Raw genomic sequence first — 18,544 nt, forward strand, 5'->3', positions numbered from 1 at the left:
ATTTTTGTGAAGATTTATTATGCTAAGATTATTGTAATACTGCATACTATATACAAAGATAAAGAATTATAAATTTCATTATTAAACTTGAACAGTATGAACTATTTTGTTAAAAGTTTGTACTATTATTATTCTTAAGTAATTGAAATTTAATTATTATTATTTTAAATTAATTTGAAGAACTATACTTCTAATTGTATAATTTATTTGTCTTTGTAGTTCAAATAAAAAATATAAAAACATTAAGAGAATCAGATTTAGAATCATTTGCTCGTCAAAAAGATAATTTAGTTCAAAAGCTTCAATCATTAGATACAGAATATCAGAGAGCATTACAAGAAGAACGTCATTCTCATAAACTAGATATTGATTTGCTCTCACAAGAAAAGGTAACAATAAATTTTTTTTTAAATTTTTATTTGATGATAGTCTTTAATATATTTAATTTTATAATATATTTATAATATAAAGGAATCCCAAAGAAACAGATTAGAATCAGCACATGAAGAACTTAAAAAGCAATTGCAACAAGAACATGAAGAATTAATAAATACGCATCAAGAAGAAATAGCACAGCTTAAGAAGAAAATAGTGTTACTTGAACAAGATTTTGAAGGAAAATTATTGCAGATTTTGGCACAAAAGAAGCAGGTACTATTATTAATTTGTTTAATTTTAATTTAAAAGAAATTTTTACTGTTAAAACTAAATAAGTCTTTATTATACAATTAGCCCAGGATTATTTTAGTTCAATTCAAAAATGTGAACTTACAAGGTAATACAAATAAAGGATGCTATTGTGAAGGATTTTTAATAATTTTTAATGTATTGTAAGCACACTCGTAGCACTACAAAAACAGGTCTAAGACGTCGAGATCATTTTTTAATTATGTGTTAATTTTGATAGCGTTTTGATAGCATTTTTGTCTGTTTTTAGAAGTGTTTTTTACTTCAAGTCACCTGCTGTATTCATGATTCCTGGATGGAATAAAGGATAAAAATTGATTAAGGACTCAAACTTTGTTTGTAATACCTTGTAAGTTCACATTTTTGAATTGAACTAAATAAGTCTTATTGATGTGATCATATGATAATTAACAATATATCAATTAAAATTGCTTTTCTGTATTTATTATATATATATATAGTGTGTGATAAATGCATATTTGTTTTTAAATTTATATACTTGTCAATAATTAATTATTGAAAATTTATAAAATGAATAGTTATAATAAATTATAAGAATGCCCAAATTGTAATAATTGTAAATATTTCCAGCCATTACAATATATAAAATGCATTTAATATATTTTGTTTTACTATTTTGCCATAAATTGAAATATTATAAATAAGTTAAAATAATAAATTAATATATATAATTTTAGATTGAAACTGAAATATCCAAGGAGAAAAATACATTATTACAAAATATAAAACAGCTTAAACTTAAAATTCATGAATCACAAGAGAAATATGACAAATTAAAAAAAGAAACTGAATCTATATTTGAAGAGCAACAATTAACAATAGAAGATTGTAATCTGAATCTTAGTAAAGTGAAAAATGAGTTAGGATATGAGATGTAAGATCATTTTCATTTAATTATTATAATTAACTGAAAAATGTAATTATAATTCAATCTGCTTAATACATATTACACGATTTCACTGCTCATTGCATCATGCAAAAAATTCCTTCTTAATTTTACCATTCAGTTTTTGACAATATCCAGCAACTTTCTCAGTACAGTTTAAAATTCTCAAAGAGAAAAACGTTTTGTACTGATCTTGAGACACACTGATTTTGTACTGTAAATTACACTGTTATCTATCATAGAACTCAAGATAGGATTTGTCCCCATTCAAAAGGAGTTAGGAGTGCATGGTGTCCAAATCAATAAATAGCTAACTACTGATTACCTATACTCTAGTGCAATTGCATTTAGCAATTACATAGCAGAAGCAAATGTAATATAATTTGTTTGCAATGTTTGTATCTATATCCTGTATGGACATGTATGTCTTGATGTCTCAATTTGATTGTAATGGCATAAAATGTTGAACAAGAACATTGTCTTAGTGCTCTTGTAACTATTTTCAGTCTCTTAATCTATTTTGCAAATAAAAATGTCCATGTATTTTTCAGGAAAATTTAGATGCTGTATAAAATAAAATCAGTTATTACATTAATTAGTTTTCTTCAACTAATAATAATTGCTGGTGAAAGAAAAATAATTAGCCTAATATAGTAATCTTTTACTTGTTATAAAAAAACTTATCATCACTACTTATTTTACATGTTAAACTTCCTTACATTTTTAAATAAGGAATTCTCAGATGCAAGTTTTGTTTGTGTATTTTTATTGGATTCTCATTCAAATTACAACTGCAAGTCTCTCTCATTTAATGCATCCTTGTTTAATGCAAATTTACTATGATGTGATTGATTGCTGAATAGATTTTATGTTTAATCACTTAATACAGTAATCAACATTTTCAAATGGAATTAATAACTTTAGTATATTTTTCTAGAAGCTAAAAAATTTTTTTTTAGTAAGTTATCCCTTTCTCGGGACAACAGGACCATGAGAACTTTCTCAAAAAGAAAAACTTCAAGATATGGAATGAAATGCTTTCTTCAAGAATAAGAAAAAATAACCACAAAGATTACTGAATATTAAGTTTTAGAAGCTTTTCCATTTTATAACAAATGTGACATTTTAGAAGCATGTGACAAAGACTTTTTTTGAGATTTGATACAGTAAAAAGAAGTGACAATTTAATGAACTCCTATAAACAAATTTTACAAATAAAGAATAAACAGACTAATTAATGTTATAAAAAAAAAGACATGTAGTATCTGTTCTAAATTAATGAATATTTTAAACAAGATTTAATTTTTTTTTTGAAGAAGAAGAAAATCATTATTCTGTAAAACAAATATTAGTTTAAAAAATTAAGAATAATGAGCAGGTAGCACAAAAATAGCATTTGCCCATTTAATGCAGAAATTTAATTATGGTGGTGGAACACATTCACCTCATTAAACAAGTGACACCTGTATACCCCTACAAAAATATGCATTTTGATTTAAGCCTACTTCTCTTTAGTTTTGTAGAGTTTCAAAATCCACAAAAATTGTTATAATTAACTGCTTAATACTTAAAATGTTATGATGCTATTCATATTAAAGTAAAATAATTACTTATATTAAAAGCATTTTTTGGGATGCAGTGTTATTAACAAAAAAACTGAAGTGGGTCACACAAATGTTGGCTGAGCTGAAAATTTGACTTGGCTGCTCTAAACAATAAATATTTAAGTGTAAATTCCCATTTAAGTAAAAATATTTATTATATATTTAAATATCACCTGATTCTTTGTGATTATATTATAGTGTAATACAATTCTAGAGTTAATTTATCTTGAATAAAGTGAACAAGATAGAATGAAAATTCTTTTTGTATATTGTATCAAGTTATAAAACTTCAAAATTTTATACAAATTCAACCTGTTGATGTAATTTTTTTATGAAAGGTATGTTGTATTTGAAAAGATCTTAAAATGTGTACTAAGCAGATTTTACTATAATTTAATTTTATAAAAAATTATAAATACTTGACTTTTTATGGAATAAATTATCATATATTTTTTAATATTTCAGGGATATGTTGAGTAAAAAGATGAGAGATTTGGAAATTCAATTAGCAGATGTTCAGAATCAAAGAGATACAGCTTTTGATAATGTTACTAAATTAAAAATCCAATTAAAGGCTTTAGATGAAACAAAAAACATGTTATCCCAAGAATTGAATGAAGTATATCAAACACTTAAAGAAGGTAAGAAATTTTGAGATATCAAATCTTATTCTTTATAAATACATACAGCCCAAATTATTTAAAGATCAAACATTAATGCCAGATTAAATATTGGACTAATTAATTTTATAGATCCTACATAATTTGAATTAAAAGGTAGGCAATTACGTTGTCATCTTGGATTAAATTTAATAATTACATTAATTTTGAATTATTTGAAATAATTTAGACTATTCTGAAAAAATAGTCCTGCTGCTGGTTGATTTTTTTTCTTTAAAAACAGTCAAAATGATTTCATTTCATTTAAAATTAATATAATTATTAAATTTAATAGAAGATGGCAGCTTAACCACCATTACATATTATCTACGAAATTAATTTGTCAAGTTCTAGCCTTATAGTTAATTTGGCATTATCATTTGATCTAAATAATTTTTTTCGTTGATTCTTTGTTGATATTTATTTTAAATTAAATTCTTATTCAAAATAAAACAAAAATTTAATGTTATTTATTAAAAATTAGAATTGATTATATTCAGAACCAACAAATTTTAATTGCTTATTCTTCAACTTAGTAGATTCATATAGTTTTATGATTAAGTATTTTGTGATTAATTTACATTTTCTTGAAGGAGTAATTATTTGTAAGAAAATGTTCAAATTTAAATAATTCTAAATAGTAAACTTATCAGAAGTTTAACTCTAGAACACCAGATATGGATATACAAAACACATACTGTATAATTTAAACTATATATCACGATCTCATAAAATTTATGATTTATTTTAAAATGACATTATTAAGACATCTTTTGAATGAATTTCCTGTATATTTCATTCTTAAATGTTCAATTTTATATCATATTTGTTGTATAATTTTCAAAATATCATCATTGTGTGAAATGGATAGTCTCATACAAATATGGTGTCTCCATACAGTATATCAATTTGAAATAGCTCATTGATTGCATCAAAATAACACTGGTTGATTTTTATTGATGTAAGTGGGAGTTTCATCTTTTTTTTCATGGGAAGGAGCATGAACATTAGAAGAAGACAGATCAACTTTCCTTTTTTCTCACAAGCAAAATTTAATTAAAATATAAACTGATACAAATACTTGTAAATTGCATTTGTCTGTAAATTCTAGTTGCAATTACATTATGGGTCAAGAGAGACATTTGTGTGCCTATGTCATTTGTGTGTATTTGCTATTTTCGTCGCTTCTTTTTATGTTTGTTCAGTGAAATGTTCGTTGTCCAATCATAAAAATCTTTTGCAAAATGTTTGTTAACTGATTTGTTCGTTAACCGATCACTGTATATGATTTTGTAGTTTATAGTCGCCATCTGTTGTGACATAGTTAGTTAATATTTCTAAACAATTTTCATTTGGTTTGATTTCTAAACACTTAACGGGTATGTTTGTCCATAAAAGCCATTTTATCTGACTCAAATTTCTTCATGTTTCTCAATTTTCTTGAATATCAAGGAAATTGCAAAGACTGATCTCACATAATGGATCTAAGTTCAGATCTAATTCTCATAAATTTTTACATATAATTGGATAAAACTTCATTCTAATTTCTTTTCCATCTTAGTCAGATTTAATTTTAATTTCTCCAGTATTAATTTTTCTAATTTTAAAATTGCCAAAATTAGTGCTTTATAAATTATTCACAATGACTGATAATCCACATTATCAGTACAATAATTTTAATAGTAAAGATAGATGAAATTGAATTGTTTTTCAGCTAAATTTTCTTTTTTTTTTTATTAGAGAAATTTGAAAAATTCAAACAACAAAACATTGAGTTTTTTTGTTCAGTGCAGTGTTTTCATATACAAAAATTTAGAATTTTAAAAAAATTAACTTCATAATAGCATATAAGCATATTTTATTTAGAAAATATTATAAAGTAATATATAATTTTGTAATAATCTGTATTTCAGGGCTAATTGAATGAGTTGCATTTTAAACTACAGAGTAACTATAAAATAAATTTAACTTTAGCTTATTCTTTAGACTTATGACATTAATTGACTTATGATTATTTCACAAGGTACTTTGATTGGTAATTAGCTGAAAAATTGTTACAGAACAGTTATATTATTAAGATGGAAGAACAAAGAGTTAATAAGAAAACACATAGGGCAAATTAGAGTACCAAAGAAAAACATTTATAGATTTGGCAGATATCATCTACAATATTTGAATATTCTATTTCATGATGAAAAATAAATTATAGTTATGTGAAATATGATTCATTTATTTTCTGACAGTAAATTTTGCTACCTGCTATTGTTACTTGAAATTTTTAAGTGCTAAATAATATTTAATGAACTGTTTTTTTCTTTTGAATGTTCTATCAGGAATAGGATAAATTTTTTGTGAATAGTCTAAATAAAGATCATCCACAATGGAATCAGAATTGATGTAATTCATCTTACTTTTTGATCATTGGATTTTAACCACCCAAAATTGGCCAGTTAACGTAGTCAGCAGTTTATCCCAAAGATTTTACTTTTATGCAATGCATCAAAAGTAATTCTGTAGATTAAAACTTGTGCAAACTGGTCTTTAATTATGTAAAATGAAATCCATGTTATGAAATCTAAATTAATTTTAATCAAAATGACATATTTTTAAAACACTGAAAATAACAGACTAACAGATTATTATAATATGATTTTTGTTTATCTGAAATGCAGTTTTATAAAAATCAGCAACGAGTTGCTTAACTTTCTTGGCATATTTAGTGGCATCATCTGTTATCATATTTTATTAAAAAAACTTTTCATTTTTTAACTACTATATAATGGCAAAAAGCATAACTTTGAGGGTAGAGATGGGTTTTATAAAAAAATGCAAATGCTAATGAATAAAATTGTTATTAAATCCGACCTTACTGGAGAAACACACAACCCCCTTTATCTCTCCATCCAGTCGACCTTTAATCACCAAAATTTAATAGCATCAATCCCACTAATAAACAAACCTCCCTGCAAAATTTCAGAAATTTTTGACAAAGTGCACAGGAGTTATTAAGCTTCAAAGAGGGTGAACAAAATTGTGCCCCCATACACACTAACATTCATATTAAATATATACAAAAAGAAACCCCTGAATTTTTTTTCATTTCTTGATGTTATAAGGTATCCTGAGTCCAAATATGTAAAAATTTTGGGGGTTCATGTTTTAGCTGATTACCATACTTTCCCTCTATTATATATAATAGCCAGGGAAGTAAAAATTATGTAAAATTTACTGTAGTTGGATTAAATCATTGTAATTGATTTTATTTAAAAATATATATAATAATCTAATGAGAATGTACTGATGAATTAATTGAAAATTATTTTCATTCAGATTAATAGAAATTTGATTAAATATATATGTTATAAAATAATTATTGTTTTTCATAAATATTTATAACAGTGGGAATACAGAAGGACAGGATATATAGAGAGGTTACTGATTTAAGAAAAACTATTAATTTTGAAAAAGCTGAGAAAGAAACATTGAAAAACAATGCTGAAGAATTAAGAAATAAATTAAAAAATATAGAATTACAGAAGGTTCAATATATTCGTATGTCAGAAGAATTGAAGCAGAAATGTGAAAGTATGTTTTTTTTTTCCTTTATTATACAGTATGTTCAAAAGTGAAAGTCCATAAAGTAATATTTTTAAAGTTATTGATTTTAGATAAATGTATTGTTATATTTTAAATAAATTTACTATTGAAATTAGAAGCCCCAAACCCAAAATTTATAAATAAATGTACTTAATAATGTTGAAATATTTTAATAATTTTAGAAAACAGCAAATGTTTCTATTTTAATTAATTTTAGTTTTGGAAGAAAGTAAATTATCAATAAGTAGAGAGTATGAAGTATTGCAAAATACAGTGCATAATACAGAAAAGTTGAAGATGGAGTATGAAAGGCAAATACAGTCTTTACAACATCAAGTTATGAATCTTGAAATCTCATTAAAGGAAAGATATGATGAATTAGAAGAAATAAAACTTCAACAAAAAACAGATGAACAACAGACTATCAATCAACAACAAGAAATTATAAGTTTGAAAAAAAAGGCAAGTATTTTTCATAACAAATAAAAAATATTAAAAAATACAATTTTGGTTTTTATTGTTTGTTTTATTTAGATAATGGAATCGGAGGCAAGTCGTGAGGCTTTAAATAAAGAATTATCAAATGTGCAGCAAAAACTGAGAGACTGCCAACATTCATTAAAAATTCAGCAAGAAAATCATAAAGCATCATTGCAGTCAAGTCTTAATATGGAATATACCTTAAAAGGACAAAAATCTAGCTTAGAAAAATTAGTAACAGAAGCTGGAAATGAGTTAGCACAATTACGTTTAAAATTAAATATGACAGAAGGAAAAATAACTGCTCAAGATACACAATTAAGAAAGTTAGAAGGATCAAAAAAAGACACAGAAATTAAGCTGAATAATTTATATTCAGTAATACGTTCAACTCTTGGTCTTGGTTTGGAAGGAAGTTTTATATTTTCTCATTTATCTGGAAGTCCTCGACATACTTCTCCTGAAAAAGATGACATTTCACAAAAGCAACTTACTTCGTCTAAAGAACATATTTCAAAGTTATTCTCTCCTCTGCATAATACTTGGAGTTCTGCAGATAATGATAACGAATTAATAAAATGTGCTTTACAGGATATTTTACAAAAATTACAAGATTCAGAAAAAGAAAAAGTGAGAACTTTTGAATAATTCAATTATTAATAATAATGAATTACAGATAATTTTTTATCATCATTGATTTAAACAATTCTGTTTATTAATGTAAATTAGAAAGAAGTTTATATTTTTATATAAATAAATTATTTTTTAGGAAAACTGGAGATCTCAGACTTCTCATCAACAACACCAATTAGATGAAGTGAAATCAGAATATAATAGCACATTATGTCAATTACAGCAATATCAAAAAATAGTAAATGAATTAGAAAATGGTAACTTACATTTATTACATTTAGAAGTTATTAATAGTTTATAATTTAAATTTATAAAATATTAATAAATTATCTGGTAAAACTATTTGTATATTTATTAATGTAAATATTTTATTGCAGAAAAAAAACATGCAGAAAATCAGTTTTTATCTGCCCAGAGTACTATTCAACAAAATGAAGAAACAATTCAAAAACTATTAAGAGAACAGAAAAACTTAACAGAAAAAATTTTTTCAATTGAGCATAATATTGAACGTCTTCATAATGAAAAAATACAGTTACAGGTATAAAATTTTAAAATATACATCAATCTTTAAAATAAAAATAATATTTTTATTTTAATTAAACAGGAAAAAGTTTCTCATTTAAAACAATCCCTGAAAAAATGTAATCAAGAAAAGCAAATGGAAACAGAAGCAAAAGAACTTGCTGAGAGTAAAACCAATCAGTTAGAACTCAGTTTGCAATTATTAGAAAATCAAAAGCAAAAACAAGAGAAGAATTTGAAAGATAAAGAAATTGAAAATGCAGTAAATATTATTGTTATTATTACATAAAAGTTAAAAATTTCAATTAAAAATTTGACAGAATGTACTTATTCATATATTTTTCATCCAAATCATAAAATTATTTTTTTAATAATGAATAATTGTTGTTTTAAACTCTAAATTTAGCTTGACTAATCTCCTTTTAAACCTTAATATTTTTTTTCTATTAGCACTTCTGCTACTGAGAATATGCTTAACAGTAACTCAAAACTAATTATCTCCGAAATTCATATATGTTAATATTTATCTTATAGATTTTCTGTCATATTATACTGTGTAATTGTAGATTTTAAATGAAAAAAACTTTATATTTCATATATAGTAAAATACAGAGCCAAACTGCAATTTTTTTTCACATTTGATACTGTGATACCATATTTTAGGAAATTTGATAATTACATTTACAAATACAAAATTTTAAAAATTTGATTTAATTGCATATTAATGATATATTGTTTTATTGACTATACTGCTTTAATATTAAGTTTTATGTTTTATTATTCTGTATTCCATCATATATTATTATGTAGGTAAAAAATTGACAATAAAGTTTCATTGTCAATTTTTTTATAATTTTTGTATATTATTCTGCAGTTTTTGATCTTTTATTTTCTTTATTTATTTAAGACTTAAATAGATTTAAGATTTTAATGAAAGTACAAGGGGCATGCAAAAAATAAAGAATGTTTGCACATAGCGCACTGTACAGATAAATTACTACCATCATATCAAGGTCAATTTGTTCTCTGTGTTAGCTTAGCACCTGTAGAGTTTCGATAATGGCAGGCGTATTATTATTTTGTTGAGGGTTAAAATGTGTACAAAAATCAAAAATGCCATCAAGTGTGAAGTATTATTTGTTTTCTAAATGCAAAGAAAGTTTGTCCTATAGAAATTCATAAACAAATCATGGAAATGTATGGTGATCACATTATGAACGAAGCAAGTCTGAGAAAATGGTGTTTAATGTTTAATCAAAGAAGGTAATGCACAACCAAAGGAATACAAAAACTAGTGTCATGCTATGACAAGTGTTTTAATCATAATGGCGACTATGTAGAAAAGTAACTGGTCTTGTACTAATTACTTAATAAGACAGAAAAAATGTCATTACTGTTTTTTACTTTTTTACAGCCAAACGTTCTTTATTTTCTGGACACCCCTCATACAGTTATCTAAAAAACATTATGTATATTTTACACAAAATTTTATGAGCATCTAAAATAGAAAAATGAGAAACTATGTAATGTATAATAAAATAAGTGATAACAGACAATGATTATGTAGTTAATATTCAAATGAAACTGGTTATACACTCAAACCTGTTTTTGTGTGGTCTTTTTTTGTGCAATTTTTTATATGTGCAATGTGTTTTGTGCAATTATTTTTGTGCAGTATACCAATTTGATTGAAATTCATATACCTCACACAAAACAAATCGCACAAAAAAAGACCGCACAAAAACAGGTTTGAGTGTACTTTAAAACAAACATCATGAAATCCAACTTTTTAATTGTGACTTATCCAACCTTAAACACTTGGAAAAATTGGAAATCTATAAGCCTGCAAAGAATGGCAACCAACAATTAGGACATGGAGATCTTGTTATGAAATTCCTTAATATATTGGATAGATATGTTTGGCAGCTTCTATTTGTATCTTTAATGTACCTTTGGTTTGTGGAATCCCAGTTTATTTTCAGGTTTTATTTTTATTTTTTATTTGGTTGATGGTTAATCTATTTGTTGCTTCAATGCTTATTAATTTAATGGAGCCTAGACTACAGCTGATTAGGAACTTATACTTTTTAGGCAGTGTTAATAAAGCCTCTTCTGTGTGGCTTACAGTATTGCATTCAATTTCAAAATTTGATTGGCAAAGTTTTATCAAAATAAATCATTTTCCATTAATTGCTATGAGGAATCCAAAAGTGTAATGAGGGTTCATTTAAATGTAAAAAATAGGGGTCCAAGACTTCATTTTTGATACACAATGGAGTCAGTGGTATTGTCTGTGTTCCCTGATGCAATTGAGTGTGCCTAATGAAATTTAGGGGAGAAAAATGAACAAAATACAAAAAGAAAGCAATTAATGGCAATTGTTTTGTTCTTAGATCACTTCCCCATATCAGCCAGTATAAGGATCACCTCTCCCTGTGGCCAACCAGGTACAAGCAGGGTTGTAGAAAGGCAGGGGCAGATGGGGTACCTGCCCAGGATGCCAAAATTGTTTCATGGACAAACTAATGAATTCATAGAAAACTGCCACACACAAGTATGAAAAATTATATTACGAAATATAATGCGTATTATATTAATTTATAAAAAGTGATTTTATAATTTTTAAATTTGTAACAAACTAATGAAAGGCTTATCCAAAAGGTGCCATACTTAGGTTTGCACATGGTGCCAAATGCTCTAGCCATATATATAGGTATAAGGATTGCCTCTTTTGTAGAGGTAAATGCAAGGTTCACCTGTCCATGAGTGTCAGATACAAGGATCATCTCTTTTGTACCTAATAAGTGCAAAGATTGCTTCTTTCTTTTTGGCTATGTCTCAATTCTATCATGATATGATAAAGTTGTGCAATGTCATAGTAAAGTTAGCACAAGTTATTCAGTGGATGTTTTAAAGCAACTAATAGTATAGTTCTTCTATCAATTTGAAATTTCTGACTGATGTTTTTACATCTGTATACCATCAAGTCAAAGTCCAAAACCAAAAGTATAATAGGAACATTTTAAAAGCCTGAAGAAGGCTGTTCAATATAGCCATTTGCCTGAAATAAAAATAGATTGTGCTGGAATTTGTGGTGTTTGTTTAGTTTGACAATGATCATGTTTGTTGTCACTCATTTCTTTACTATAATTCTATCATATTATTTATTTATTATTGATTTTTTACTCATATAAATGGTAATTAGCAAAATTTAAACAGGCTCTTCATCAGCAAGTTAATGGTTTAATTGAAAAATTGCAAAATCTTCAAGAGAAAAATGCATCATTACAACTTACCATAGAGAAATTAAATTTAGCACTACAAAAGTCATCAGAAAATGAAAAAGAATTAAAAGCAAAGGTATAATTTATTATTTTTTAAAATTTCAAATAATTAAAAATATATTAATGTAATTCTAACTACAGTGGTGTTTAATAAAACTGCAACACTTTCATATGAGCCGTTTACTTTGAAAGTGGTGTAAGTCCATTTTTGACAAAAAGTTAGTTAACGATAACAATGAATGCAATCTGTTATGAGCTTTTTATCCATAAGCAGTTCCAAAATCCTTCAAAATTTTCATCATTTTGTCAATATAACTTTATGTAGTTAATGAAATTACAAATATAATTACTTCAAAAGTGGTGTAAGTCCACTTTCCGCAAAAATTTACTGTATATTCCTACAGATTATTATACCATCATACAACAATACTGAAAACATAAAAAGTTTATTTTACATGAAATGAAACTAGATGATTTTTTTTTGATGAAACCACTAGAAAATGCAATTGTAATAAGACAAAAAAATACTACTGGTGAAGAGGTAAATTGGCTGAAGATATGTTGGATAAGGGTTTTAAAAAACAAACCGTAAATAATGCTGTTATAAAACTTCATTTAATGAAAATGCAGAGTTTAAAACACTAGATTTATCCCCCAGATGAGGAAGACCACAAAAATTTGAAAAATATAATACTACCATTTTTATATCATCATGCCAGGCTCATCACAAACGAAAAATTCAACGATATGATGGATCTATTACCTTATATTCCTCCAATACATCATGACTATTTTCAAAAACTTCCTCATAATGATAAAAATTGAAAATGGCACATATTAATATAAAGTTGTAATTAAAGTAATTTAAATGGCATTACCTGAAGAAATATTGAAATAAAGCCTTTTTATTTTGTTTTTTTGACATATTTAATAAAAATTTCATTAAAAAATTGGCTTGATTCAATTGAAATCCCATATTTAGTATTTCATAAATATATGATTTTCATATTTTGAAAGTGGTGTAAGTCCATCTGAGGTCATCAAAAGTATAAATTTCTTTTAATTAATACTTTAAAAACGATCACATTATAAACTTCAAATCTATCTGGCAAATCAATTTAATATTTATAAAACATAAAATGAGCATATTAACATATACCAATATTTTTCAAACCATTCAAATACAAACCCTTAAATATCTCCATATAATATAAAGTGGACTTACACTATCAAAGAAAACAGCTCATATTTTAACTTTTATAACATACTACTATAATAATAATTTTCAGTGAATAAAAGTTACTTAAAAAACATTAATTAAAAAGAAAGTGAATACAATTATAAATAGGACTATTAATTATTTCACTTAATGAAGTAAAAACTACAAAAAACTGAATTTAGCAATACAAGTTTCGAAGATATTTACTTCTCAAAAATGACAAACAGTGAAGCAAATTTTGCAAATAATTTCAATTAAGGATACTATAATACACTTCTTGTCTTGGTTGAAATATTAACTAAGTTTAAATCTAGCTATAAAAAAGCTATTATTCTTAATGGTGTAATAAGTCTAAACTTAACTACAGCTACAAAAAAAGCTATTATTAACACAATTAAGGATTCTAACATTATAGATATTATTTATTAACAATAAAAGAATTGTACATTGTTATGACTGATATTTTGTCAGTCTCTTGCTTTGATGACACCTTGACAACACTGATGCATGAACAAAATGAAATTTCTGTTGTAATCTAGTGACAAGTTCTGGTACCAGACATTTGTGAGTGTGACACTTATTATCTGCAATAGATATGCCAATTTTGTTTTATCAGTTTTCAGTTTTCAGTAGGGTTCAGGTCTGGACTGTTTCCTGGTCATGTGAGCATCCTAAGAGACTCCTAGAAAATTCAATTTTATGCAGACACGTAACAAAACAGAACTGTTTTTAGGAAAAAATTAGTGATATTTACCTGTTTAGCTCTCTACATTTTTGAAGATGGCTCTGCTCCATATCAAAGATAAGTAAAAATAATCTTCAAAAATCCGAGACAATTCTTCAACAAATAGATATGTTTGTTATTCAGGATTCATTTCCATATGCTAGGCAAGTTGATCCAAATCCTAACAGTTGATTACTTGATTCTTTTCTTTATGATGACAAGTCATACAATTTTTTTTTTCTGAAAAATTAAAAAGTTAATGAAAAAGTTGGTGCCTTTCTTATAATTTTTTTAAAAACACAACCATATTTTTATGATAATCTAACATACATTGAAAAAATAAATGTTAATATTTTTTATTTTATATGAAAAAATATGAAATGATGATAAAACTTCTATTTAGCTATTTAATCAAGACAGTTTAGAAAAACTTTTTACAATGCAATTTATTCATTTACAAAGTTCACATGTGGGAGATATGATTGAATATTTCATTTTAATTCCAAGTTGATATGAAATTTTACCCATTAAATAGTGTCAGAGTTTTGATTTTTACAAGAAACTAAAAAAGTAAACCCACTTTTCAAAACTGGTTTGGTAACTGAAACTGTATTACAAGCACCTAACATTGTAAGTAGGCAGCAATGTAACAAGTAGCTGAAATTATTACTTATGTTTAAAATGATTTAAAGTAGAAACTAAGATTCCATAGTTTGATTGATTTTGGAATAATGGAATAGTCAAAACACTATTCCATTTTTTATGGATATGGTTGTAATATTTTCTATATCACAAATTTCAACAGGACTACTTTAATTTTTCCTGAACCTTGTGTATGTGATCAAACATAGTCTGCACTTTTGGATATCATATTGGATTTGAATATTTTAAAATTTTCGTTGTAGATGTAAATTTTACGTATAAAATTATGTGAATATAGTCTTCGAAACTCAACTCTCGATAACTTGTCATGTTATTAAAAAAAATACATATTCTCTAACTTTTATCTCCATAACTTAACTTATTTGGTCCTAGTGTTATCATTTTTCATTGGCAACACTTGACAATAGTATCAATTCCACAAGTTAACAAAGAATATATCCCTTTTTCTAAGGTGCCACTGTAAAATGTTATGTTGTAAATATTGCTAACTCAAAAGTAGCCACTGAATAGCCAATATATTTTTTAATTAAAATTTAAATACAAATAGAAATAATCACTATTGGTATGAAGTTAACATGTACATGAATTTGCACATATATACCTTTACAAAAATTCTGTTATTTAGATGAGTTTTATGGCATAGCAATGATGCTTGTCATTTTCAGTAACTTAAGTTTGCAGGACTCTACTGTATATAAAACTTAACAGTATATTAAAGTAATATTTACAAGGTGTTCCAAATAGAACTGGCCCCATTGAGTAAATTATTGTAATCTTAATATTGGAAAAGAGAGACAAATGAGATTGAAGAATCTCATTGAAAATATAGTTTTATTCACAAAAAATTATGGAAACTTGCATAATCAATGCATGATCATTTAAGATGGCCTGGTTTTACATGGGACATTCTGCATTTATCAAATTATATTTGTTTTCATGTAATAACAATAAATATTAAAAAATTTTCTCAATTTTTTTATTAGTATCTACTTAATCTGAAATTTGACATTTCATAATTTTGAAAAATTCAACATTCTTTAATGTATTGTTTTATTATTATTGCAGATAACTGATCTAAATTCTTCTTTGAATAAGAGCCAAAGTACAAAGCACTCTCTTCAAGATCAACTTCTTCATTTACAACATAATATGACAGAATATGAACAACAGAAAATAACTTTAGAACAGACTGTCGACAGGAATCGGTAAAATTAATTTCTTAAAAATTTTCAAATGTGAAATGCAAAATAATAATAAAAAGTAAGATGCACAATAGTATCTAAAAAATGCCAAATTATACAAAAAATTAACAATCAGGAATTCATGGAAATGTTGGGATTTGCCCCATACAAAGGGGGACAAACATCTTTTAGCAAAATATTTTTATAAATAAATATAAATATCACTGGAAAACTTAACTGTATTTACCCATTAAATTCTATGATTAAAATTTAATTAAGTTCAAACTAAAAGTTATTTCTGAAACAAAAAGATAGATAGAGTTTCTACAAATAAACTGGCTTATCAAAAAGTAATGTTTATAGGATAATACACATTCAATAGAAATGAGATTCAAAAATGGTACAATTTTTTAAAGCAAAATTGATCGTGGAATATCTCCAAGATAATCGCTAGTTTTAAATAACAACTATTTATTCAACAATTCCACAAAAGAAGTGCTTTTTAAAATCATTTCTTCAGGAAATACAGTTGTCAAAACGTAGAAAAGAAATTTCAAACTTTGAGTGCAACTGATAAGAAGAATAATTGAACTTGTTCCTTAATATTTTTAGATTTTGAACTACCCAAACCACCAAAGAGCTGTGCCAATTTTTAGACAAAAACATCTGTGGTTATTGAATTGCAGCATATCAAAAATGAAAAAAGTTTTGAATGGCCTTTGCAACATTTTTATCACCTCTACTTAAGGAGCTCCTACAGTTGTGGTATTGTTTATTGAGGTCTAAGATTTGCAAAACTTCCAATAAGCAGTTGAGACAGCTAACACCAAATCTGAGAAAAAATTGGAGATGGTCAGATGGGGACAACTGGTCTAATTGGCATGGAATCATCCAGTGTGAGTTTTCTGTGCATTATAAGGCCATGCAGACAAGCCTCATATAATTTGACTATTCTTTATCATTCTGTCCAGTCGCTTTCTGACTATTTTAACTGGATAAAAATCTTTTGTACTGATCATAAGATGCTCTTTGACTTTATAATTTAAACTGCCATTATTTTTCATAGAAGCTGAGATTGGGTTTGCCCCATAAAAAGGGGGTTGCAAGTACATGGCATCCAAACTAACAAGTTATCTATTACCGATTACCTATACTGCAATATATATATATATAAAACATACTGTAGGTGATAGTTGCAATAATAATTTTTGAAAAATTATTCCTTCATATTTTGCTAATTTTGAAATACCAAATTCAGATTTTCAAATCTTTTGTTAAGAATACTGTTTTTGTATTTATAGTCAAAACTTGATTCTACAATTGATTTCTGTTTTTATCCTTGTCTACTTTGGACATTGTTTATTAATAGGATTTATTAGAATGGTCTATCTAAGATCTCCTCTATTTGCTATACAGAAACTACACCATTCTAATTAATCCTATTAATAAACAATGTCCAAAGTAGACAAGGATAAAAATAGAAATCAATTGTAGAATCAATTCTCTTTGCCTCTATGTTTTAATTGAATTTTTAGTGCATTGTAAACAATAATATATTATTATTATTTAGGCAAAAGTTATTAGATTTAAAACAACAAAATAGAAGCATGTCAACGAAAATTGAACAATTACAAAATGAAATTGAAAGTTACAAAATACAAGAATCAGAATTTCAAACTCAATTAAATAAGTATTATAAGGTAAGAAAATATTTTGTTATTTGTGTGTTAAATATAATAGATATATTACATATTATATATATATATACAATTTTATCTGGATTCTTTATTTAGAAAAAAATGTATAATAGACAGACTTAAATTACTATATGTAGTATTTACAAATAAAGCTTTGTACAATTATGATAAATAGCTTCAATATTTTAAATTACATTTTTAATGAATGTTTTGTTATTTTAATGTTTGCTTCTTATATTGATTCCTGTAGCACAAAAGTATATGCATCATCTTGTGGCATATGGTAGAATATAGACCATTCCTTGACATTGTACTAGTGAAATATATGTACATGCATTTATTTTGCTAATGTAATTCTAATGTAGTATTGTCAGTTGTAATTAACAAATTCCTCTAATAATTACACACAGTTCAGAAGTTGCACCTCTTGTAATTTTGTTTCAAAGTATTTTAAACTGTATTATTTTGTTACTTTAATTTGCAGTTATTGAATCAACGTGATACAAACACAGAAAATTCATATCAGGTTAAGAAATTGCAACAAGAAAACCAAAACCTGAAAGAACAAGTTGCAAAACTACAGCACACATTTTTTGAGGTTGAAGATGAAAAAAATAAATTAGAGAAATTACAATTACGTTTGGAAAAATCTTTAGATAAAGTAACTTTAAATTTAATAATTAA

The 18,544-nt window shown here is 25.7% G+C and overlaps 1 protein-coding gene across 2 annotated transcripts in view; it reads left to right on the forward strand.

Annotated features, from left to right (window-relative positions):
- LOC136971567 (rootletin-like) overlaps positions 1 to 18,544 on the forward strand; it is a 68,733-nt gene that overhangs the window by 39,836 nt on the left and 10,353 nt on the right. For both annotated transcript variants that reach the window (XM_067266031.1, XM_067266030.1), the window contains exons 16-29: positions 220 to 389; positions 472 to 651; positions 1,386 to 1,582; positions 3,664 to 3,839; positions 7,257 to 7,442; positions 7,672 to 7,916; positions 7,989 to 8,564; positions 8,704 to 8,824; positions 8,945 to 9,108; positions 9,175 to 9,354; positions 12,312 to 12,452; positions 16,048 to 16,187; positions 17,734 to 17,863; positions 18,345 to 18,521. In XM_067266031.1, coding sequence (XP_067122132.1) covers positions 220 to 389; positions 472 to 651; positions 1,386 to 1,582; positions 3,664 to 3,839; positions 7,257 to 7,442; positions 7,672 to 7,916; positions 7,989 to 8,564; positions 8,704 to 8,824; positions 8,945 to 9,108; positions 9,175 to 9,354; positions 12,312 to 12,452; positions 16,048 to 16,187; positions 17,734 to 17,863; positions 18,345 to 18,521 — 2,783 coding nt within the window. The remainder of the gene's footprint in view (positions 1 to 219; positions 390 to 471; positions 652 to 1,385; positions 1,583 to 3,663; positions 3,840 to 7,256; positions 7,443 to 7,671; positions 7,917 to 7,988; positions 8,565 to 8,703; positions 8,825 to 8,944; positions 9,109 to 9,174; positions 9,355 to 12,311; positions 12,453 to 16,047; positions 16,188 to 17,733; positions 17,864 to 18,344; positions 18,522 to 18,544) is intronic.

Source organism: Centruroides vittatus, unplaced genomic scaffold (assembly GCF_030686945.1).
Source record: "Centruroides vittatus isolate TY-2023 unplaced genomic scaffold, ASM3068694v2 contig_2604, whole genome shotgun sequence".
NCBI classification, from domain to species: Eukaryota; Metazoa; Arthropoda; class Arachnida; order Scorpiones; family Buthidae; genus Centruroides; species Centruroides vittatus.